At 33.0% G+C, this 25008-nt stretch overlaps 1 protein-coding gene and 1 long non-coding RNA gene across 2 annotated transcripts; both read left to right on the top strand.

Moving 5' to 3' along the window:
- Positions 1-2817: 2817 nt before the first annotated feature.
- On the top strand, positions 2818-15969 carry LOC135151217 (uncharacterized). Its single transcript, XR_010289822.1, has 5 exons — positions 2818-3685; positions 4991-5064; positions 5912-13472; positions 14778-14851; positions 15699-15969. It is a non-coding gene; the product is annotated as an uncharacterized LOC135151217 (long non-coding RNA).
- Positions 15970-17693: 1724 nt separating this feature from the next.
- LOC108211325 (ethylene-responsive transcription factor ERF010) lies at positions 17694-18158 on the top strand. The gene has a single exon (XM_017382891.2). It carries the CDS (start codon positions 17694-17696, stop codon positions 18156-18158), a length of 465 nt encoding a protein of 154 aa, XP_017238380.2.
- Positions 18159-25008: the final 6850 nt, after the last annotated feature.

Raw genomic sequence — 25008 nt, forward strand, 5'->3', positions numbered from 1 at the left:
GACATGAAAGCCTATGACATTAGATTTTTGCTGTTTTATTTACCCGCATGATTAACGGAAGAGATTGTCGCATACAATGAATTCAATACACACTGGACTATCCCTTTCAACTTTTGTCGCCACCTAAATTTTGACTTTGTAGTTCTAACAACGGCTATTCGTAGTCCTAAAATCATACTACTTCATTTCTTTTACACTTTGTTTGATCTAATCATCCAGCTGCGCAGGTGTATCACGTATATACAGCACTACCACCTACAATTATTCAATAATAAAACAACGATTAGGACGTCTCCGGCCGTGTCCATCTCTGTGTCCATCTCTAAATACATAATGAGTATAATTTAACTAGTTCTTACTTCTAATATACTAAAAAATTTAAATTTGGAAATTAATGACTGTATTGAATAATAATTCCTATAATAACTTTTTTTTATATGTTTCCAGTTATTATTATAGTATTATTAAACTTGAAATCTATTCGCAAAAATAGTGCTAAAAAATGTGGGAAAGAGTATGCAAAGGTGGGAAATGAGAATGAATATTTAATCATAAAAAATTATAGAAGAAATGAGTTAGCCATTACCTATTTCTGAGGAACGAAAAGTGGATACTAAAAATCTGGAGAATGATTAGAACATTGCCAGAGTGGATTTTTTAACAATATTCCTCAAAATCATATATTTATGGTAGGGATGAGTATTCGGTCGATTCGATTCAAAATCGATCTGAACCAAATTGACCAAAAATTGAATTTTCATTTTTCGGGCCGAATCAGATGAAATATTGTATTTCAGTTCGATCCGATGTGGAAAAATTGAACTTTTTTTAGAAAATAAAAACTTATATTGTAAATTAATATTCACATATCAATTAATCATCGCCACTTCATCAAAGATAAATATAATTAAATTTAAAAATTAGATATTATAACTATAACTTACAATATATATATATATATATATATATATATATATATATATATATATATATATATATATATATAAAAGAGGGATTCTGGTACAAAGTTACAAATTTTTTATTTTTTTTATTTTTCGTATATGTTAATTATTAGTTATATAAAGTATTCATGTTGAATTGAAAATCATTGCTATTTTACTAAAAAAACATATAAATAAATTATGCGTTTAACACATATATAATTTGCCCTCAACATTTTTTAACATATTTTGTTGAACATCGGTTGAAATTGTGTTGTAGAAGTACATAAATTAATTTTTTAATGTAAAAATTAAGTTAAACGCATTATATAACCAATATTTATGATTGTAGACTATAATCAAATCCAAAGGTATAGTTTAGCATCTCTATAAATATATTCAACACAATGATAATTAGTGTTCAACGCTCGATGTTGAACCCCATTTATAAGTGTGTTGAATGCCCGATTTGTTTATGCGGTTATTTTAAAAATTGTGATTTTTTTCAATAATTTTCAACATGAATACTTTCTAAGGATTGACACGCTTAGAGAATAATAAAAACTCAAAAAAAAGTTTGCATGTTTGTAACTTAATTTTTTTTATTTGGTTCCTCTTCTTATATATATATACTAGCTTATAACCCGTGCAATGCACGGACGGTTATAATATTTTTTATTTTTCAGCCCAAAGTACCGATCGACCGACCGACCGACCAACCAAACCTCAATGTTTCAGCTTTAATAATTTAATAGATAATAAAAAAAATATTATAACATATTATGAATTTAAATACCAACCGGCTCACCAAACTCGAGAGACAGATCGACCGACCAACTGAACTTTTCTTGTCTCGGCTTTAATAATATGATAATGTATAGTATATCATGAATTGATAAATTACTTTTTAAAATAAGATCATCAGAGAATTTAAAAATAATGTTAATGTATTTTGGTTGAAAAATATCATCGGTTATTTATTAGTAATATATATAATAACATTATATTTTTATATATATGTTGCCCGTGTTAATTAGAAGATAGGTTTTTTTAGTTAGAAAATCTAAAAAAGATAATATGTTATAATTAAATTACTATATTGTTCGATGTTATTCTAGAAGATTGAGATTTTTTAGTTAGAAAATATAAAAAGATGATATATTTTAGTTAAAAGGATAATTGATTATATAGATAGGCCCATATTTCGGGCCAAGTACCGACCGACTAAACTTTCAATGTTTCGGCTTTAATAGTATAATAATATAGATATAGTATTTTTTTTAAGTTTTGACTTTAGTTTTGGTATAGTCAAATAGGTTTTATATTTGTTTTATGTTTTGATCGTATATTTGTTTTATGTTTTGATTTGTTTATATTTTATTTGAAGCCCACTAATTTTGTTTGAAGCCCGTTAATTATAAAAGTCCGTATAAAAGCCCGCGTACTGACTGACCAAACTTTTAATGTTTCGGCTTTAATAGTATAGTATAGAAGTATAGATGGGTTTTTTAGTTAAAAATTTGAAAAAGATAACGTGTTTTAGTTAAAAAAGATAATTGCTATGTTGTCCAATGTTATTTTAAAAAATTTAAATTTTTTAGTTAAAAAATATATAAAAGATAATAGTTTTAATGCCAAGTACCGGGGACAAAATTTTTAGTAATTGATTATATAAAAAGCCCATAAGGCCCAAGTACCGACCGACCAAACTTTTAATCTTTCGACTTTAATAGTATAGTATAGATATAGATATATATGCAATTGCTCAAATATAAACCAATAAAATACAAACTAAAGTATAAATCAAGAGTTTCTATATCTAAACGACATCATCTGTAACAACCGAAATATTTACCAGTACCAAAAGCGTAAAAATTATTTTATTTAATTTCCAATGTCAGAAATATTAAGTTAAACTCTAAAGTGTATTATTGTGCGGTACATAATATTTGATGTTGGCCAGTGATTTAATTAGATGCGTGCGTCAACAATATGAATATTCATGAATATGAGTAATAGACACGAAATTTTAATAAAATTTCATGACTCATTAATATTATACTCACTGGTACACAAAATAGTTGACAAGCTTAATTAATTATCGAGTAGAAAGAGCTACAATATTATTCTCTAATTTAATTTATAAAATATTAAAACATTGTAGTTGAGAAAAGATTTGAGAAAACACGAGGTGTTATATTGTGCGGGTCCGATATTTAGATTGAACACGAGAGTTTTGTTTATACAAGAATATAGTAGTCTCGGATATCTATTTATATACTGACCGGTGAATAATCTACATTCTAGTCGAAATAATTTATTTATATATATTTGGAATTTATCAGAAATATTAAAATAAATAATAGTTGATTTATTTATTCTTTTTGTAAAATATTTAAATATTTAAATATTTGTCGGACAAAAACCGAAACGAGAATAAACGAGCCAAGCCGTGGAATATTTTTAACGTAGCGGGACTTGAGCCCAAGTTTCGAAACTTGGAGCCCGAGGCTACTGAGTAACGCCCAAGAAAAATTGTGTAGCCTCCAAGTAAACAAATAAATTAAAAGTGATTAGTGGAGTATTAGCAAGTGCTAAAGTATGATTAAATACTAATGGTAATTAGTAAATGTTGTATAAATAGCAAGGAAATTAGTCAGTACTTCTTTTATCAAAACAAAAGCAATACGGAGGTATTGGCGATTTGACCAGAAGAGAATCAAATCTGCAAAATCTATTTTAAGGTATTAATCTCCCTTTTAGCTTAAATTAACCATTTATGAGATATAAATTCATTTTAATATCACATTTTCCTAACCCCACCTGCGATTACTATCCATTGACACATATATTCTAATATACATATATTAAATTAGGGCTCTTAATCAATTTGGGGGTTATATATGAAGTGTATTGAATTAATGGTTGTTGATTATTGGAATTGTGGTTGGCATCGGAGCAGTAAGTGTGCGGGGTGGCTGGCCGGAGCTCACGTCGGCGACACCGACGGAGGGTAACGGCGATGTTAAAACGGAGGGGAAGGTCGAGAAGAAGAGAGACAGCAGGGGAAAAGAGAGATTGAGGTGGGGGTTTTGTGTGTGTTGTGTGGGTGAGATGGGTGAGCCGTGTGTGTGTGGCGACGGAGAGAGGTCACCGATGGTGGCGTTGAGTGGTAGGAACCGAGGGAGACGCGGAAGAGGGGGGAGAGAGAGAGAGAGAGAGAGAAAAGAGTAGGATGAGGGATGAGGGAGAAAGGTGAGTTTGGGGAAGATGGGGATATTTTGGTAAATTGAAAAGTGAGAGTGCTAATAAGAACAAATAAAATTGATAAAATGTGGGAATTAAATATAAAAGGATGGATTTGAGTGAATTAAAAAGAAAATAATGGGAGAGAAATGATTGACTTATGATAATTGGGTTAATAAAAGGAAATAAATTATATAATAATTTGAATTTATAAAAGAATTTGGTTTTATATTAAAAGGAGAGATAAATAGGATAGATGGGAAGTTATTTTAGATTTATTATATTGAGCGATTAAAACGGAGCTAAAAAGAATGTTTAGAGGTATAATTAAAGAGAGAATAAGATTTGAGATTTAATAAATATCCTAATTGGTGTTTAAGAATTTAATAAGGAATGAGTTGAATTGTTTAGAAAGTGAAGAAATCTAATATTAGGGGAAGAATCATTCAAATGTCAGTGGAGACCGTGGTAATAAATAATAGAATTTTGCATATTAAAGGTTTAATTGGGGTTATTAGTTAAGAATAAAAGAAAGAGAATAAAAAGAAAGAGAATAAAAAGAAAGGGAATTGGGTATTATATAATTTTAATGTAACTACATTAGTCCAAATGTTATACCTGTGTAAAAGTGGGCAAAGTGATAGTATAACATTTTAGTGAAGTCTGTGCAATAAAAAGAATTAGATAATCAATTAAAAACTCAAGATATTATTTAAATAGAGAGCTATATAGATTTAAGTTAATAATGAGTCAAGATCATTATTTTTACGAGTATACTGAAATTATCATTTTGCGTGATATAGAATATTTATTGCCTGGAAAGGCGAAGCCTGATTATACGTGATAAATTGGAATATTATCAAGCTAAGGATGTCAGGCAAGTTCACTATCCTTGTCTCGACGTGAAATTTTTCGTGTCTATTTCATAATTTTGTGATAAGTGTTGATTGTGGAAATATTTCATTTCGTACCATTGTGAATTGAGAAAATGTCTCCGTTTCATTTTGAAGCCTTTAAAGATATTGTTCACATATGATCACTTTCTATAATTCGAGCCCTCCCATTGTTCGAGAATGAGCTAATCCTATAATGATAATATTCTGAATCTTTGAAACTCGAAGTGAATACATGGCAGCGATGATCTCACCACAATTAACTTACTCCCTTTTTGGAGATCATCTTATTCTTTGGAATTTAATTCTTTTAATTATTCTTCACTTCTACCTTCGGGTAATCTTTGTTGAAAGGGTGCATTGTTCGCACTTCTTTGGTAAAGATGAGTAGTGTTTGTTTGTGAGAATTTCCTTGTATTCGGAGGAATCTGTTCAAGCTGGTCAACACGAATTTCTTAAATTCGTGGTAGAGTTGAATTTACTATCTGGTAAGGCAGATAGTTTAGGGTTACAAATGTTAACCCTTATGCTAGCAAATGAGAGTGGTAGGTGTGTCTTGTGCGGTTACGATCAGACTGCAAAGGTCACACAGGAGAACGGTATTCACGAAATGGTGCTGATCGAGCCATGTAGTGTTACCGAAAGGTGGAAGACCAGCGTTTTCTTTACTTGAACTTGTGTTGTCATTTGACGGTAGCTGCTTTGTTGCTTTGACTTGAATTGTTTTTTATGCCTTACGTGCATATTCTGTTGATTGTTATTTTGTTCTATGTGGACTTGCTGAGCAATTTAATTGCTCATTCTTGCATCTATTTTATTCTTTTTGAGCAGTAAATAGTGAATATGGCACAACTCAAGAGAACCGCCCGGAAATGGGTTTTTGGCAAAGGCAGGGAAAAGGCGCATCACCCAAGCTGAGACTGCTAGACTACGCTGCTTGTTAGTACGAGCTATAGTTATTATAATGGTCTAAAATCAGACTTCCATTTATGTAATAAAGTTGGACTCGGTAGTAATGTTGTAAGACAAGCGACCCTGGACTTGTGGGGCAAGAGTTGGATTATGTAATATTAATATGTAATTCGAGTGTTGTTTTGAGCCAGATGTTTAGTGGCGGACCAGATCTGCGGGATGTGGATCTGGGGGCGTCACAGATTTGGTATCAGAGCTGTAGTTATATCCTTAGGATTTGAGAAACCCTAGGAATATGACGAGCGAGAATGATAAGAAGTTTAAGATGGATGCTTTAGTTAAACCAATCTCCGTATGTTATAGTATATACGTGCCAAGTAAACTTTTAGCAAAAGGGTTAGTAGACGCTATAGAAATATATATTTATATGTATGTATGTAGAAGAACATACGAACCAGTAGAGTCAATGGACTCTATAAAGTTATATGCTTATGTATAAACCCCGAGCAACTTTGAGTAATTTTTGTATATAATGTGTAGATGTCAGGTTATGAGGCTGATTCTGATTTTGATCCATTGACGAAGATTGAGATGATAGATATCGAGTATGAGAATTCTCCTATACAGATATTAGAGCCACTGGCACCTGAGATCATTAACTTAGTATCTGAGGAGATCAAGGATAGAGAATCTTTTGAGTTCACTAAGAGTGCTTGGATAAATATCTTTCTATCCTTACCTGAGATGACTTATGTTCCTACTTTGACCACTTCCTTTTCGATTAACACTTCTACTGTTCCTCCACCTATTTTTGAGAGTGAGGACCCCTCCATTTTAGACTTGCTTCAACATTTTGAGCTTACACCTCTTCCATATAGCCCTGTTACCACACATACTTCTGATCATTGTCATTTTGGGACTTTTATGCCATTTTTAATTTGAAATGCTTCTATAACACCTTTGAGTAGTCACACCCGTGTTTACACCATACCTGAACCTCGATTTTGAGTTACACTCCTTGTTACCACCATGTCAGAGACTTGTGTACCATTTACTTTTATATCCACTATTTCAGTTTCTGCACCTCGGGCCACTCTTTGTCAGATTAGACAATCTTTCTATGCACCAGTTTCTGTACCATCAGGTGGCAACCATGTGCCACTTTCTTTGATCCATTAGTACCAGCTGTTGAGAGAGTCTGCTTATGACTCTAGATTTGGGATTCCAGGATCTTACGATCCTATGTTTGCTCTGCGGGTTCAGGATTTCTGACCCGAGTGTTTTGTATGGAGATTGTGTATAAGAATTCTATTTATATATTAAAGGGACTCCGTACTGATATCAGTGAGATACCCTCCACCAGCTCATGATATGTAAATGTTAAACTTGTTACAATGCTGATAAATAGAGCCTTTTCTGAGTTCCAACATAGGGTCTCAGAGATATTTGGATGATAGATTTGTTTTTTTGACTTTTGAGAGATATATAGTCTGTATGTATCTCAGTTATAGTGTATGATGTATCTAGAGGATTTAAAGACACCATATAGTATCGGAATAGAGGATCATGCGCTTCTTTAGATACAAATGCTACAGTTTCGATCAGTAGATCATTTTGGCAGTAGAGATTTATATAAAGTGATCTTTTGTATAGTGATGTCCAGATTAGATTTGATGTAGTAGGGTGATGACCAGATCAGATATATTTCTATAACATGACTTGTACCCTAGAAGTTTCGGATATTATGACCATTTTGGGAAGGATGGTCAATCTTGTTGTCATATTGGTGTCTCTTTCTTTGTCTATACATTCCCTATGATTCTTGCAGTCGTCAACTACTTTTAACCTGTTTCATTTCTGTCACTATCTTGCATTTGCTACATCAATGGTCCAATGTGAAATCTTATAGGGAAAAAAAAAGGGTATGTGTTCAACCTTTATAGTTTTTAAATGTTTCTAAAAAGAGAAATGTTCAAGTTGCTGAAGTTTTGGAGTTTTCAAAAGAAAAGATGCAACCTTTAAAGTTTCTAAAAAAAAAAAAAAAAATTCCAAAAATATGCAGCTTGTCTTTTCAACCAAAATAGGCAACCTATTTTCAAAAGTTTTATACTGTGTATTTTTCAAAACTGCGCCTTGTTGTACCTTTAGGTAAACCCTGTATTTTGTATAATGATGAAACCTATTAAACTGTTTTGTCTACTCTTATAGATTAAGATGGATTCAAACCTGAATGACAATCCTGTTGATGAATCAATACCAAATGCTTCACCTGGATTTCAACCCAGACCCAATTCTGTTTAATCACTTGACAACATACCCGGAATTTTCAAAACAATCCTGAAAGAAGTTTTTTCGAGTCAACTTACGAAACCTACCTTTCCAATCAAATCTTTCAAATTTTTGCAACCCTAAGAGTTTAAAGGGATTATACATCCCGTTGAAGCCAAGATATGGCTAAGAGAAATAGAAAAGATTGTTGAAATAGTTGGTGTAAAAGATGATAAGGAAAACTATCTTTGCTACTTAATAAAGAGGCTAATTATCGGTGAGAAGCTAAGCAAGTTCTAGAAGAGTCTAGTGTGATATCATGGACTAGGTTTACAAAGTTATTCCTAGAGAAGTATATTTTTAAACAAGAGAGTCATATAGAGCTCAAATTTCAAGAAACTAAGCAAGGGAGTATGTTAATAGCTGAACATGAAGCTAAGTTTGAACTTTCGAAATTTATTCCACATCGAGTAAATACGGATGAAAAGAAAGCTAAACATTTACAGTCGGGCTTAAAGCCCTGGATTCAGAGTAGGGTTACCGTTCACAAGAAATCTAGCTATGCGACTAAGTGCACAAAACTTGTATAGTTGAGGCAATAATGAGTTGTTTAACAGAGAGATTGTCGATAGAAAACAAAAACCCTCGCAAAACAATCAAAATAGAAACTCCTGTAAAACAATCAAAATATATTAAAAAAAAAAAAAGGGAAACGTTAGACTCATGGGGTGAAGAAACCTTTTGTGAAATAAGAGACACCGCGAGCAGAAAATATAGGTGAAATAGAAGGAAATCAAAGATTTAGAACTTTGCAAACCGCGAACGCGTTACAAGGGAGATCCCCGTTTCCTGAGTAGAAGATCTGTAGAATACGCTATTTATGAATAATATTACATTTCACACTATTTCAACTCAAGTTGGCATCAACTCTCATCTTGAAAACTGAGAAGTTTATTCTTTATCTTGAGTCCTTCCTTTGTTCGGAAGTGACTGCTCCTAATAATCAATATTTCTTTGATGTTACAAAATCTTTTGTGATTCATGATTTAATATTCGAGAATTGGAATAAATATATACCACAATGATGATCTCAATCAATCTAATAATTCTAAGAGATCATCCCATATTTGATCTTATTTCCGATTTTATCCACTGAAAATCCTTGATTTGTGATTAAAGGATGCATTGCTCGCATTCCTTGAAAGAAGTATGTTGAGAAGTAATCATGGTAGATCAGGTTGGTCCAATTTATGAGATAACGATTCAAAAGCAAATCTTTGAGATAAATCTTCCTTGATATTTCTTCAATCTGATTGGGATGAACAACCCTAATTATAGGGGACACAAGGTATTCCTGTCTGTGTGATAGGAGTTGGATGGGACGCCATCACTTGTGTGTGTTGTAATTACAAGAAGGTTAACAACCTTTAGTAGTGTCTTAATTTGGACACGCAACACTTAGTTCATTTGATCAAATTATTCTCCCAGTCATTCCTTTAATTCGAATGAAAGCTAGTTTGAAAAATCATTGATCGATGATATACCACTGTGAAAGACTTCCAATATATCCAAGAAAGTTTTATAATTCTTATTTCTTTTGAGTTCTCTTCAAAATGCTCAGATTTCAAATTTTGTGATTTTGTTCTTTTCAAAAATACAATTTTCTTTTAAAAGTGTTTCAAGAAGGACTTATATGGAGACATCAAATCCAGACCCTCGAATTTGAGGATTGTTACATCGATTATCGAGAGTTAAATAAGTCGACCCTTTACCTAGGGTTGATGATTTGTTTAATCAATTAAAGAGAGCATCTTACTTTTTAAGATTAACTTGAGATCTGTATAGCATCAGCTAAAGAATTGGGTCTGAGAATGTACTAAGACGGCTTTTGGGACCTGATATGGACATTATGAGTTCTTAGTGATGTCATTTGGATTGGGTAATGCCCCTGAAACTTTTATAGATATTATGAATAGAATATTTAAGAAATATTTTGATAAAGTTCATTATTATTTATCAATGATGTTTTGATTTATTCAAAGACAAAAGAAGAGCATGTATCTTAGGATAACTTGGAAATTTTGAGGAAAGAAAAGTTATATGCAAAATTTTTGAAATTTTGATAAAGCAAGTACAGTAATTAGGGCATATAGTTTCCAAGAACGAAAAATTGGTAGACCCCGCAAAGATTGAGGCAAATATCAAATTGATAAAAAACTAAGGACCCAATAGAAGTGGGAAGTCTCTTGGATTAGCAGGATATTATAAAAGATTCGTAAAAGATTTCTCCAAGGTTGCGATTTATTTGACCAAGTTGACTAGGAAAGATAAGAAGTTTGAATGGACCTTAAGTGCAAAGAGAATTTTCAGGAATTAAAGAAGCGACTTAAATGGCCCTTATGTTAACTCTACCTGACGAGACATGAAATTTTATGATCTATAGTGATTTATCTCATAAGGGACTAGGATGTGTTCTTATGCAATATGGAAAAGGTGATAGCATATGCTTCAAGACAACTTATGGATTACAAGTTGAGATACCCTGCCCATGACCTAGAGTTAGGTACTATAGTATTTGCCTTAAAGATTTGGTGACATTACTTGTATGATAAGAAATGTGAGATATTCACGGATCATAAGAGTTAAAATACTTGTTTACTCAGAAAGAGCTGAATTTGAGACAAAAAGAAACGGTTAGAATTAATAAAAGAGTATGATTGTACGATTAACTATCACCTATGAAAAGCGAATGTAATTGCTGATGCATTAAGTTGGAAAGAAAAAAATTTAATATGATGTCTTTACCAAAAGAGTTGATTAAGGGATTGAAAGTTAAGGATCAAAGCATAAGGACGGAAGGATTTACGAGATGTTAGTACCACCAGAGTTACTAGAAAGGAAAAAAAAAGAGTCAAGAACTAATGACTGAAGAGAGATATTCTGAATTGACAGGCGATGAATACTTAAGTCTTAAAGATGAAAAAAGAATTAGGAGATTTGCTAATAGAATTTGGATTCCTAACATAATAGATCTTAAACGAGATATTTTGAGTGAAGCTCACGAGTCAAGGTATTCTATACACCCAGGAAGCACTAAGATGTACCAAGATTTGAAGAGAAACTATTGGTGGCCTAATATAAAAAAAAATGATTCGTTGATTGGGTAAGTAGATGTTTGACTTGTCAGAAAGTGAAAATTGAGCATCAATGACCTAATGGATTGTTGCAACCATTAGATATCCCAGAATGAAAATGTGAACACATCACCATGGATTTCATAGTAGCTTTACCAAGGACTAGAACTAATCAAGACACTATTTGGATAATCATGGATAGATTGACAAAATCTGCTTATTTTCTTCATATTAGTGAGAAATATATCCCTGAAAGATTAGTAAAATATATATATGAATGAAGTCGTGTTGAAACATGGAGTACTAGTATAAATTTTGTCGGATAGAGATGCAAGATTTACATCGAGAATTTTGGCAAGCATTTCAAGAATTAATGTTTTGGAACTAAGCCTAACCTGAGCACTGAGTATCACCCTCAGACTGATGGACAAAGTAAAAGAACTATTCAGACTATAGAAGATATGTTAAGAGCTTGTTCTTTGGATTTTAAAGGAAGTTGGGATGATTACTTACCTTTAGTAGAGTTTGCGACAACAATAGCTATCACTCTAGCATAGGAATGACACCTTATGAAGCATTATATGGCAGACAGTGTAGATCACCTCTTATGTGGGATGAAGTTGGAGATAAAAGATTATAGGGCCGGAACTAGTTCAACACACTAAACAATCAATTGAAAAGATACGAAAGAGACTAGTTGCAGCTCTGGATAGACAAAAGAAATATGCAAAGTTAGAAAGAGAAGAGAAAGAATTTGATATAGGAAAAAAAATGCTTTTAAAAGTGTCGCCTTGGAAAGGAGTAATTAGATTCGGGAAGAGAAGTAAGTTATATAGGGTCATTTGAAATATTAGAGAAAGTTAGAGCTGTTTCTTAATAATTAGCTTTACCCCCAGATTTACAACATATTCACGACGTATTGAGAGCTTACAAAACTGATAATTGTCATGTTCTGAATTGTGAGCCAATAAATATCCAATCGGACCGAACGTACGAAGCGAAACCAGTAGAGATTGTAGATTCAAAGATTCAAGAACTAAGAAATAAGAAAGTGAAGTTAGAAGAGGATGTCACATGGAGTGAGAAAACGAAATGAGAAAGAAATATTCGGAATTGTTTCAGCACCAAATATGATTCCGAGGTCGGAATCCTTTAAAGGAGGGAAGAATGTAACAACCGAAATATTTACCAGTACCAAAAGCGTAAAAATTATTTTATTTAATTTCCAATGTCAGAAATATTAAGTTAAACTCTAAAGTGTATTATTGTGCGGTACATAATATTTGATGTTGGCCAGTGATTTAATTAGATGCGTGCGTCAACAATATGAATATTCATGAATATGAGTAATAGACACGAAATTTTAATAAAATTTCATGACTCATTAATATTATACTCACTGGTACACAAAATAGTTGACAAGCTTAATTAATTATCGAGTAGAAAGAGCTACAATATTATTCTCTAATTTAATTTATAAAATATTAAAACATTGTAGTTGAGAAAAGATTTGAGAAAACACGAGGTGTTATATTGTGCGGGTCCGATATTTAGATTGAACACGAGAGTTTTGTTTATACAAGAATATAGTAGTCTCGGATATCTATTTATATACTGACCGGTGAATAATCTACATTCTAGTCGAAATAATTTATTTATATATATTTGGAATTTATCAGAAATATTAAAATAAATAATAGTTGATTTATTTATTCTTTTTGTAAAATATTTAAATATTTAAATATTTGTCGGACAAAAACCGAAACGAGAATAAACGAGCCAAGCCGTGGAATATTTTTAACGTAGCGGGACTTGAGCCCAAGTTTCGAAACTTGGAGCCCGAGGCTACTGAGTAACGCCCAAGAAAAATTGTGTAGCCTCCAAGTAAACAAATAAATTAAAAGTGATTAGTGGAGTATTAGCAAGTGCTAAAGTATGATTAAATACTAATGGTAATTAGTAAATGTTGTATAAATAGCAAGGAAATTAGTCAGTACTTCTTTTATCAAAACAAAAGCAATACGGAGGTATTGGCGATTTGACCAGAAGAGAATCAAATCTGCAAAATCTATTTTAAGGTATTAATCTCCCTTTTAGCTTAAATTAACCATTTATGAGATATAAATTCATTTTAATATCACATTTTCCTAACCCCACCTGCGATTACTATCCATTGACACATATATTCTAATATACATATATTAAATTAGGGCTCTTAATCAATTTGGGGGTTATATATGAAGTGTATTGAATTAATGGTTGTTGATTATTGGAATTGTGGTTGGCATCGGAGCAGTAAGTGTGCGGGGTGGCTGGCCGGAGCTCACGTCGGCGACACCGACGGAGGGTAACGGCGATGTTAAAACGGAGGGGAAGGTCGAGAAGAAGAGAGACAGCAGGGGAAAAGAGAGATTGAGGTGGGGGTTTTGTGTGTGTTGTGTGGGTGAGATGGGTGAGCCGTGTGTGTGTGGCGACGGAGAGAGGTCACCGATGGTGGCGTTGAGTGGTAGGAACCGAGGGAGACGCGGAAGAGGGGGGAGAGAGAGAGAGAGAGAGAGAAAAGAGTAGGATGAGGGATGAGGGAGAAAGGTGAGTTTGGGGAAGATGGGGATATTTTGGTAAATTGAAAAGTGAGAGTGCTAATAAGAACAAATAAAATTGATAAAATGTGGGAATTAAATATAAAAGGATGGATTTGAGTGAATTAAAAAGAAAATAATGGGAGAGAAATGATTGACTTATGATAATTGGGTTAATAAAAGGAAATAAATTATATAATAATTTGAATTTATAAAAGAATTTGGTTTTATATTAAAAGGAGAGATAAATAGGATAGATGGGAAGTTATTTTAGATTTATTATATTGAGCGATTAAAACGGAGCTAAAAAGAATGTTTAGAGGTATAATTAAAGAGAGAATAAGATTTGAGATTTAATAAATATCCTAATTGGTGTTTAAGAATTTAATAAGGAATGAGTTGAATTGTTTAGAAAGTGAAGAAATCTAATATTAGGGGAAGAATCATTCAAATGTCAGTGGAGACCGTGGTAATAAATAATAGAATTTTGCATATTAAAGGTTTAATTGGGGTTATTAGTTAAGAATAAAAGAAAGAGAATAAAAAGAAAGAGAATAAAAAGAAAGGGAATTGGGTATTATATAATTTTAATGTAACTACATTAGTCCAAATGTTATACCTGTGTAAAAGTGGGCAAAGTGATAGTATAACATTTTAGTGAAGTCTGTGCAATAAAAAGAATTAGATAATCAATTAAAAACTCAAGATATTATTTAAATAGAGAGCTATATAGATTTAAGTTAATAATGAGTCAAGATCATTATTTTTACGAGTATACTGAAATTATCATTTTGCGTGATATAGAATATTTATTGCCTGGAAAGGCGAAGCCTGATTATACGTGATAAATTGGAATATTATCAAGCTAAGGATGTCAGGCAAGTTCACTATCCTTGTCTCGACGTGAAATTTTTCGTGTCTATTTCATAATTTTGTGATAAGTGTTGATTGTGGAAATATTTCATTTCGTACCATTGTGAATTGAGAAAATGTCTCCGTTTCATTTTGAAGCCTTTAAAGATATTGTTCACATATGATCACTTTCTATAATTCGAGCCCTCCCATTGTTCGAGAATGAGCTAATCCTATAATGATAATATTCTGAATCTTTGAAACTCGAAGTGAATACATGGCAGCGATGATCTCACCACAATTAACTTACTCCCTTTTTGGAGATCATCTTATTCTTTGGAATTTAATTCTTTTAATTATTCTTCACTTCTACCTTCGGGTAATCTTTGTTGAAAGGGTGCATTGTTCGCACTTCTTTGGTAAAGATGAGTAGTGTTTGTTTGTGAGAATTTCCTTGTATTCGGAGGAATCTGTTCAAGCTGGTCAACACGAATTTCTTAAATTCGTGGTAGAGTTGAATTTACTATCTGGTAAGGCAGATAGTTTAGGGTTACAAATGTTAACCCTTATGCTAGCAAATGAGAGTGGTAGGTGTGTCTTGTGCGGTTACGATCAGACTGCAAAGGTCACACAGGAGAACGGTATTCACGAAATGGTGCTGATCGAGCCATGTAGTGTTACCGAAAGGTGGAAGACCAGCGTTTTCTTTACTTGAACTTGTGTTGTCATTTGACGGTAGCTGCTTTGTTGCTTTGACTTGAATTGTTTTTTATGCCTTACGTGCATATTCTGTTGATTGTTATTTTGTTCTATGTGGACTTGCTGAGCAATTTAATTGCTCATTCTTGCATCTATTTTATTCTTTTTGAGCAGTAAATAGTGAATATGGCACAACTCAAGAGAACCGCCCGGAAATGGGTTTTTGGCAAAGGCAGGGAAAAGGCGCATCACCCAAGCTGAGACTGCTAGACTACGCTGCTTGTTAGTACGAGCTATAGTTATTATAATGGTCTAAAATCAGACTTCCATTTATGTAATAAAGTTGGACTCGGTAGTAATGTTGTAAGACAAGCGACCCTGGACTTGTGGGGCAAGAGTTGGATTATGTAATATTAATATGTAATTCGAGTGTTGTTTTGAGCCAGATGTTTAGTGGCGGACCAGATCTGCGGGATGTGGATCTGGGGGCGTCACATCATCACCCATTATCTATATGGCATCAACCACCCTCTGTATGTCATCACTCACCTAAGTCTCACCCTCACTCCCACAAGATCTACCCTATCCCGCTAGAGCATCGCTAAGGCTCCGCACAGACCCTGCATGCACAGGCTCCTTAAGAGCCAAAACTTGGCTCCACCATGGTCCTACTAAGCCCACCCGACCCTATTAGATTCCACTTAGATCCATCTCAGGATCCATCCCCGGTTCAAAACTCGTCACAGTCTAATTAATCAGATCAATTTGTATTTTAGTTTATATTTGAGTGGTTTATATCGGAGTATGCCCATATATAATCATGCATAATCGTCAAAGCTATCACTTTCTATTCTTTCTGTTTACATATCGAATAAATTAATTTTGTTAGGACAAATAATTGTCCATGATCAGAGGGTATTGGTTTAAATAATACAGTATTCTTTTTTCATTAATAAAGCTTAAGCAATCAAGCTATGCTGCCACTTTCCATTAATCGTTGTCAAGGCCTCACATAGGTTCATATATATTATAGTGTGTTTAGGCAACCGACCACCTACAGTATCAGGCATTAATAATCTCCTTGCGTTTCATACCCATATATTCACACTAGACAAATCCTCCTGGTCCCGCCGTTTTATACTATCTCTGTTAGATGTTTATCTTGGACGGACGTTTTTAATGTTTATCATATTATAATTTTTTTTGTAGAATATAATTTTATAAAAACTGAATTTTTTTCCCAATAAAGATTAATATCTAAATATTTATAAAACGGATGACTCTAAAAATAAGTTATAAAATTATATTTAATATATAAATTACAATACGTGTTCAATAATATACAACTGTGTAGAAATGATAGGGATGGAAGGAATACTTTTTGGTTGCTTTGATTTTTATATTTTAAAATTTTCATATATATACATGATTCTTTCACATTATTTAATATTTATTTTTTATAATATAAAGAATTAGTCTAGGGGAGTATCGATAATGAATATAGGAACTATTTTAAAACTAGTTTTAATAAGAACAGGGAATTCCATAGAAGACAATACACTATCATTATCAAGAGAACAGACAATACACAACAATTTAAAATTCTAAATACTAGCCACTAAATGTTATGATTATTAAAGAGTAGATAACTACAATTATCATATCCCCTTGTTTACACAAAGATATTATTATAGTATAGTCGACAATGTGCCCCCACCATTTATGTAATACTTAAAGGATATCATGAAACTTGTAATGACAAAAGTAACCCCATGTTGTCCCTTGACAAAACAATAAAACAAAGCCACAACGAGGGCATAAAAGTCCATAAGTCCGGAGGATATGTGATGTATCCATCGACCCACCGACCACCGACCTAACCTCCACCTCCTTAAAAGAAAATTTAAGCACTTAATAGTATTTTACACCCAGACAAGCAATTATATCTGCAACCCTCTCTCCACTTTGCTTTTTCTTTCTCATCATCAATTCGTTGGAGCTCAGCTCAATTGGAAAAATACTACTCCTACGAGTGTACAAGATTAAAAGCCAAGGACCTTGTCGGTGGCTGCTCTTTCCAAGTCTATATGTAATAAATATGGTTAGTTCTGTTTTGTAAGTATATAGTTATATATGAGCATATCCTGTCAAATATCAAGAAAGAGAGAAATGGAGGGGGGTGGTGTGGGAATGAGAAAGAGGAAGAATCCTTACAAGGGGATTAGGATGAGGAAGTGGGGGAAGTGGGTGGCGGAGATTCGGCAGCCCAACAAGCGGTCTCGGATTTGGTTAGGCTCTTATTCATCGGCCAAGGCGGCGGCGAGAGCTTATGACACGGCGGTGTATTACCTCCGCGGGCCTTCCGCCAGACTCAACTTCCCGGAGCTGGTGGCCAGTGAGGATGCTGATCAGTTATTGTTAGCCGGGGCTCAGCTGTCGGCGGATGCGATAAGGGCCAAGGCTATTGAAGTGGGCTCACGAGTTGATGCTTTGGAGACCACTTCTGCTAATAATCTGAATAATAATTCTACTCATGATGAAGACGACGATGATGACGAGCTTGATTTGAACAAGATGCCTAAACCGGAACCGGCTGATGACTCGGACCAGCATCACCTTCAACATCAGTGGTGAAAATTAAAGCCATTTAAGTTCTAATCTTCCATGCAACCGGCGGCAAAAGCTAGCTGGTCATGCCTTGCTAGCAGAAATTAAAACACTAAGCTATTTAAGTTCTAATCTTCTGCACTTTAGGTTATTTCTTTTGCGTTTATAAATTTGGGATGAGTTTGGATAGAGCAGTTTTGTTTAATTAATCCTGTATTATTCAAAGAAAATAATTGTAAATACATGGTCTTGTAGTCTGTGACTCTGTTCTTTTGCTTTCATTACACCTGCATAACGCTGTCATGCATCACATGAACAAAATAAAGAACCAAATTTGATAATTACCATATAGTATAAATATTCAGTAAAATTTGATAATCCTAAATGATTGCGGAATAAAATTTTAGGGAGTGGAGTTTGTGGTGGAATGAGGAAACGGGGATGATGATAAGGATGAGGAGATGGTGGGGAAAAGGCTTACAGGGATTGAGGAGGACCTACAGCTACAGGGTTCATGCTTCCCAGTTCTTAGTTGTACAGCTGCCTACATATAATACTACTAGTAGTAATTTATATTAGTTCCAACCACTTCTGGTCCACTGATTAAACACCAAACACTTAAATTTTATCGTTGCCCAGTCGATAAATTCAACTTCGGGGAGTGATAAGATTTTGACTCTGAGAAGTTGAGTAATCTTCTGGTTTCATATGTTTGGTCTTTCATGTCCAGTTGAGGGCACCACCAGGCCCCATCTTTCTCTGTAAATGCATTACGATGTACTCCCTCGTCCCCTCAGTTTTTTACATTGGAGGGGACGCGGAGACCAAGATAATGTATAAAAAATGAGTAAAGTTAGATGAAAAATAGGTAAAGTAATGAGACTTATCAATATTTAATAATAGATTTGAGATAGTGGAGGAAAGTAGTAGGTGTAATAGTAGTTTTTATTGTTAAATGTATGAGATAGTAGGGAAAGATAGTGGATGTAATAATGAGAAAAACTTACTATTTATAGTGATGTATAAAAATGAGAGTGACATCCCAAAATAATAACCGTAAAGAAAGTAACTGTAAAGAAATAAGAGGAACAAAATAAGTATTTGTTTTCAGATGCTCAGTTTTCCGGTGTGGTAATGTTTACAGCATTCTACGGGGGTGCATACTATTCAAATTTTGCGCTATTCATTTCTTAAATAGATTCTACAAAGGAACGTTCATCCTTTTTGGAACATTTAAAAAAAATGAATTTATATAAAACGAATTTTCTAATATGTTTATGACATGAGCAGGTGGATTTCTGTTAGCTCTCATGTCATTGACAATAATGATATGATGCATTTGCGAAAATTTTCACTAATCAAAATCTCTCGCATAAGTAAAAAAAAAATTGTTAATGTGTGCTAGTGGCAACTCACTAGACGAGACTATATAAAATATAAAATGGATATTTGTGAAAGAAACCCTAGACTATATAATTTACTTTTAAATTTTTTGTTTGTGTTTTTTCTGTTATATTCCCTTCCGACAAATATTATTGTTACATCCGTATCCGTGGACCTAAAACTATAAAAAATAATGCTAGTTATAATTAAAATTTTCTAAGAATAATTTGAGTGCACGCATGTACATGCATGTAGAATCCCATGTTATTATTAAAAATGTTATCCTTCATACATGCCCCGGGAAATTTTTGAAATATTTCTGCCATACTTAAAATTTTTGACATCCTCCTAAAGGTGCGCGTTGTTACTGTTTCACAATTACATACTCTTTTTTCATGTTTGTAGATCATGATGGCTGGTATATATTACTGTACGTCTCTGTACTTGATCCTCTGTTTTAGTCGAAACCTGCCATGCATTTTATATAGTTGAAACTAGAACGCCTTGAGGATTCTTCTTAATGGCCCATCCCAAAGACTAATACCGACTACTGATATAGAATGATCTTTAATACTCCTTCCGTTTCAATTTATATGTCCACTTTTAAGAAATTTTTTTTGTTTCAAATTAGTTGTCCACTTCAACTTTCAATGCAAAATCATATTTCCAAAATCAATTCCACTCCACATATCTCTTATTTATATTTCCTATATCAATCTCACTCCACATATTTTGATCGTTTAATACAATTAATTGGTGAACATCCACTTTTCTTAAACGGTGTGATTTTCCAAAGTGGAAATCTAATTTGAAACGGAGGGAGTATATGTTGTGTAGTTCGGACATGTCCCAAAGCTCTGAAATAAGTGTCGTTTTAGTATGCACATGCAGAGTGACTAGGGCTGAGCATTCGGTCGGTTCGGTTCAGAACCGAACCGAACCGAAAAAACCGAAAACCGAATTAAAGTTTTTTTCGAAACCGAACCGAACCGAATTATCATTCTAAACCGAACCGAACCAACCGAATTATTTCGGTTCGGTTTCGGTTTCGGTTTTAAAAAACCGAAATTTCTGAACAGAAAATTATATTAAAAAATTTAATCAACCAACGAATCCAATCTATTCCATCTGTTAATTTGCATTACAAAAGTGCAACGAAACTCAAAAAGAAAGAAATCCAATCCCAGTAGTTTGAATCTGCCACTGCACCAAGTAATCAAAGAGCAGAGTAAATAAATCGAAAAGCAGAGTAAATCGAAGAGCAAACCCGAACAGTGGAGAGAAGAGTTTTAGTTGCTGATGAACCGATTGAATTAGTGTAGTTAATTGGTAGTGTTGATCTGTGGGTGGGGATTCAATCAGTAGTGTAATTGATAGAGAGGAGTCGCGATGCGCCGCTTCGAGCCAGGACTAGGGTTACTCAACAGAGTATAGTGTTTGGACGCCATTAAGCATGTAATAACTAATACTAACATATATATAATATATATTTTTTATTATATTTAATAAAATTTCGGTTATTTCGGTTTAAACCGAAATATTATATCAAAAACCGAACCGAACCGATATAAATTTCGGTTCAAACCGAAAAACCGAATTAACCGAAATTTTTAAAAAAATGAAACCGAACCGAACCGAAATTATACGGTTCGGTTCGGTTTTTCGGTTTCGGTTCGGTTTTGCTCACCCCTAAGAGTGACAACTATTTTTTGTCAAGGTGGAGGATTTTTATTAATCATTAATTTTGCGCATATGAGGGTCATGATTATAATGAGATTTTAGTCCATAGAAATTCTCCATCTACTCAAAAAGTGGTTGTTAATGGAGTATGTGTCTTCAAAACATACTAGAAAATCCGTTGGAGTAAACATTACTCCCTCTGTCCCCCTAGGTAGTTTACTTTGGGGGACGAGAGTTTCCCACGCGTTCTAATGCTCTTAGAAAACATAATTTCGTAACTTATTCTTTAATTTTTTTTCTTTTGAATAAAAGTTTGATGCTTGAATTTTTATCCACAAAATGAATATCTCAAAAATAAATTATGAAACTATATTTTTTAAAAGTTTTAAAATACGTGTCGAGCAGTGAAAAAAACAGTAAAGAAATGAGAGGGATGGAGGGAGTACTACTTAGGAATGTTTATTTTCTACCGACATGCTCCTATAGAATTCACAACCAGTCATGCTCCTATAGAATTCACAACCAGTCATGCTCCTAGATCATCAAGACTTATCAGCTGGTGATTATGGAAGTCATACTGACAGCGTGGAATGATCAAGGTAGTATAGCTCTATGTAGAGGTGAACAAAAGGACCGGCCTGCTAGGCCCAGGACCGGTCCTTAAAAAGCCCGGGCTTTTTTGACCAGGCTTTTTTAATAATCGGGCCGGGCCGGGTCTGATAAATTATGAAAAATGAAGGACCGCACGTAGCCCGATGGACTGGGCCGGTTAGACCGGGCTTTTACCCGGGCTTTTCTTTTATAAAATATATACGCTTAAACAAATTATACATACTACTTTCCTCGGCTCTAACCTCTACAACCGTGCTCAACTCCCTCTTCTCTAGGGTTTCATGTATCTTTTTGATTTTTTAGCTTAAGCTGATTGCATCTAAGATGATGTTGCCTGGATCATATCTCTTCTTTAATGTATTGTTGTTATATCACCATGAATTTTGTTTGTGATTGTGAATGTTTATTGAAATAAAAAGTTGGGGTGTTTTTTCTTCTTCTGTGTGCATTTGATGGTCTGGAATTGAGATTAAGGTGATGATATGATAGGATTTGGCCGTGAGTTGAAGAATGAAGGTGTACGCAATTAGGTATGCAAACTGCTATGTCAAATAATGGGGTAGATATTTTCTAATTAAGCTGCTTTGTTTCGCTACTCAATAATCTAGGCAAAGCAGTGGGTTTCGAGGAGTACAGATTGCCTGGCTTTGTCCAGGCTTTTGTCCGGGCTTTTAACTGGGCCGGGCTTTTTTTCGGGCCGGGCCGGGCCAGGTTTTTATTGCAAAACTTAGGCCTTGTAAGGACTTGCAGGCCGGTCCCGGATCGGTCCGGGCTTTTCTTATACAGGCTTTATCTGAGCTTTTTACTGTGCTTACCCAGATAGGCTTTTTAGGCCCGATCTTTTTGTTCAGCTCTAGCTCTATGACTTAGGGCAAATCCAACCGTGAAATTTAGGCCGGTGAACAGTACCGCCTAAATCTTTTTATTAATATAATAATAAACTTTTATCTTTTGTATATTTAGTTAATTAAATGATTATATGTTAATATAATTATTAAATAGTTATAGATTATATTTTACTTAAATAATTATATATATATATATAGAGTACTAATTATGAAATATTATAAAATTAAACAATTTAAAATAATTCAAATTTACAATACATTAAACATAAGATAAAGATTACATTAATAAAACTCAATTGCAAACACACCCTACACGAAAACATAATAATTAAAACTTCAAAAACATAATAAAAATTAAAAATAAAAAAGCTCATATTGCATTCTGAGATACATTGATTGAGCATTTGTGGAAACAATATATTAATTCGGTGTAGTATTGAATCTTTGCAATTTTTATTTTAGCTAATTAAGTAAAATGTTAAAATTTCTTTTATTTTCTTTGTTTAAATGTAATGTTTTTTAATTTAATGAATTTATTGAGTTTAATATTAATATAAAATCTTATATTATTGTTAAAAGAATAGAATAATAACATAAAGATAGTTATAAGAATAAAATATTGATATATGAATTTGGACCAAAATTAAGGCCAAATTGTTGGAATGGAAAAATGGTTCGGTCTAAATTTGGACCAAAATTTAGGCCAAAAAATGGTTCCACTTTTGGAGATGGCTTAACATTATTTTTCTTACATCTTTTTTATGTATATAATTTTTTTTCCGAACATTTTGAAATTTTAGAAGACTTGTTAGTTTAACACGGTATCATTTTAACAGTTTATATATCTATAAATTTTAAGGAATTGTATTTAATTTTGATTTTAGACGGATAAAATGTCGTAGAATTGATATAGAATCTATAGCATTTAAGCACAATATTTCAAAATCTCATTAATTTTGATGGAATTTTAGAAAACATAAAATACATAACAATTCCACAAAATCCATCATTCAATGAAGTTCAAAAAAATTAATCAGTATTTGAATGTAATCAGATTTTAATGGATTTTAAATAATCACAATCGAATATCATAAAATTTTTAAGCACAACTTAAAATCATAATTAAATACTATCAAGTGTTGTAACATAATTTAAATTTCTAATTGAATATCCCGGGATTATGACACATTTTTTTAAATTCGAGATAAATACACCCGGATTTCATAAATTAAAAAACCTTTAAAATTTCAATTGAATACACGTTATATTGTGTTTGTTACTTAAATTAATTTTCAAAAAAAAAAAAACTTAAATTGATACCGCTTTAAGAGTGAATGTTTGAGTATTGTTAAATATATTGTTTGATGTTTTACTTGGATTTTAAGGACATTGTATATAGGTTTTAATTTCTTTAGTTAGAATTTCCTTTACGACATTAAAGTTGATTCTTTTGTTTCAAGGAAATTATTTGAAATTGTTTGAAAATGTGTTGATTCTTGTTTAATCGGTTAATACGTTAAATATGCCTTTATTGATGGTTAATTTTATACCATTTATGGGTGGTCATGGGATGACATATTATTTGCCTATAAAAGGCAATTATGTCTCACCTTTCTGATCAATTATGTGCCACTTTGTTGCCTTGTTTTACTTCCTTTTTACTTCTTGAATGACATGCACGTGATTTTAATAATTATTAGTTATCGGATATTTTATCTTTTATTTTTTATAATATATATAATCTGTTATATATATCGACTTATATTCATTTTGTTTCCTTGGTTATATTTTGAGTATGCTTGGAAGAAACGAGTTTTTTCAATTCGGTCATTAAATTTTCCCGATCATCTTGCATGTCCGACGATTAGATGATAAGTTTTTTTGAATGAAAAATTATCACGCTAAATTGCTAATTCATATTTGTTGTGGTTCATTCTCATTGTCAAAAAAAATTATGATACGGATACGAGAATCATGATCCCTGCTTGAGCCCGCGCAACAATAAGCCTACTGTTTTGGTAATTCATTTTAGAGTAAATGACAAAATGGTGGCCGTTGTTTTTCAAAATTTACAAGATGTTGGCTGGGCTTTAAAAATTACAAAATGGTGGCCGGAGTTTACTTCCGCCTTTCAAAAAGGTGGCGGCCGTGAACCTCCGTTAACTTTAAAAAATAAAAAAGTAAACGACAAAGTGGTGGCCGTATTTTTCCAAATTTTACAAAATGTTGGCTGGATTTCCACCACTTTTTCATTTACTCTTTTATTTTTTGGAGTTAACGGAGGAAAATTAACATAGGTTCACGGCCGCCACCTTATTAAAAAGCGAAACTGAACTCCGGCCACCATAATGTAA

The sequence above is a fragment of the Daucus carota genome, chromosome 3 (genome assembly GCF_001625215.2).
Source record: "Daucus carota subsp. sativus chromosome 3, DH1 v3.0, whole genome shotgun sequence".
Lineage (NCBI taxonomy): Eukaryota > Viridiplantae > Streptophyta > Magnoliopsida > Apiales > Apiaceae > Daucus > Daucus carota.

What these genes read in the sequence shown, in the direction of transcription:
- LOC108211325 (XM_017382891.2), top strand. Translation starts at nt 17,694, where the DNA reads ATGGAGGGGGGTGGTGTGGGAATGAGAAAGAGGAAGAATCCTTACAAG.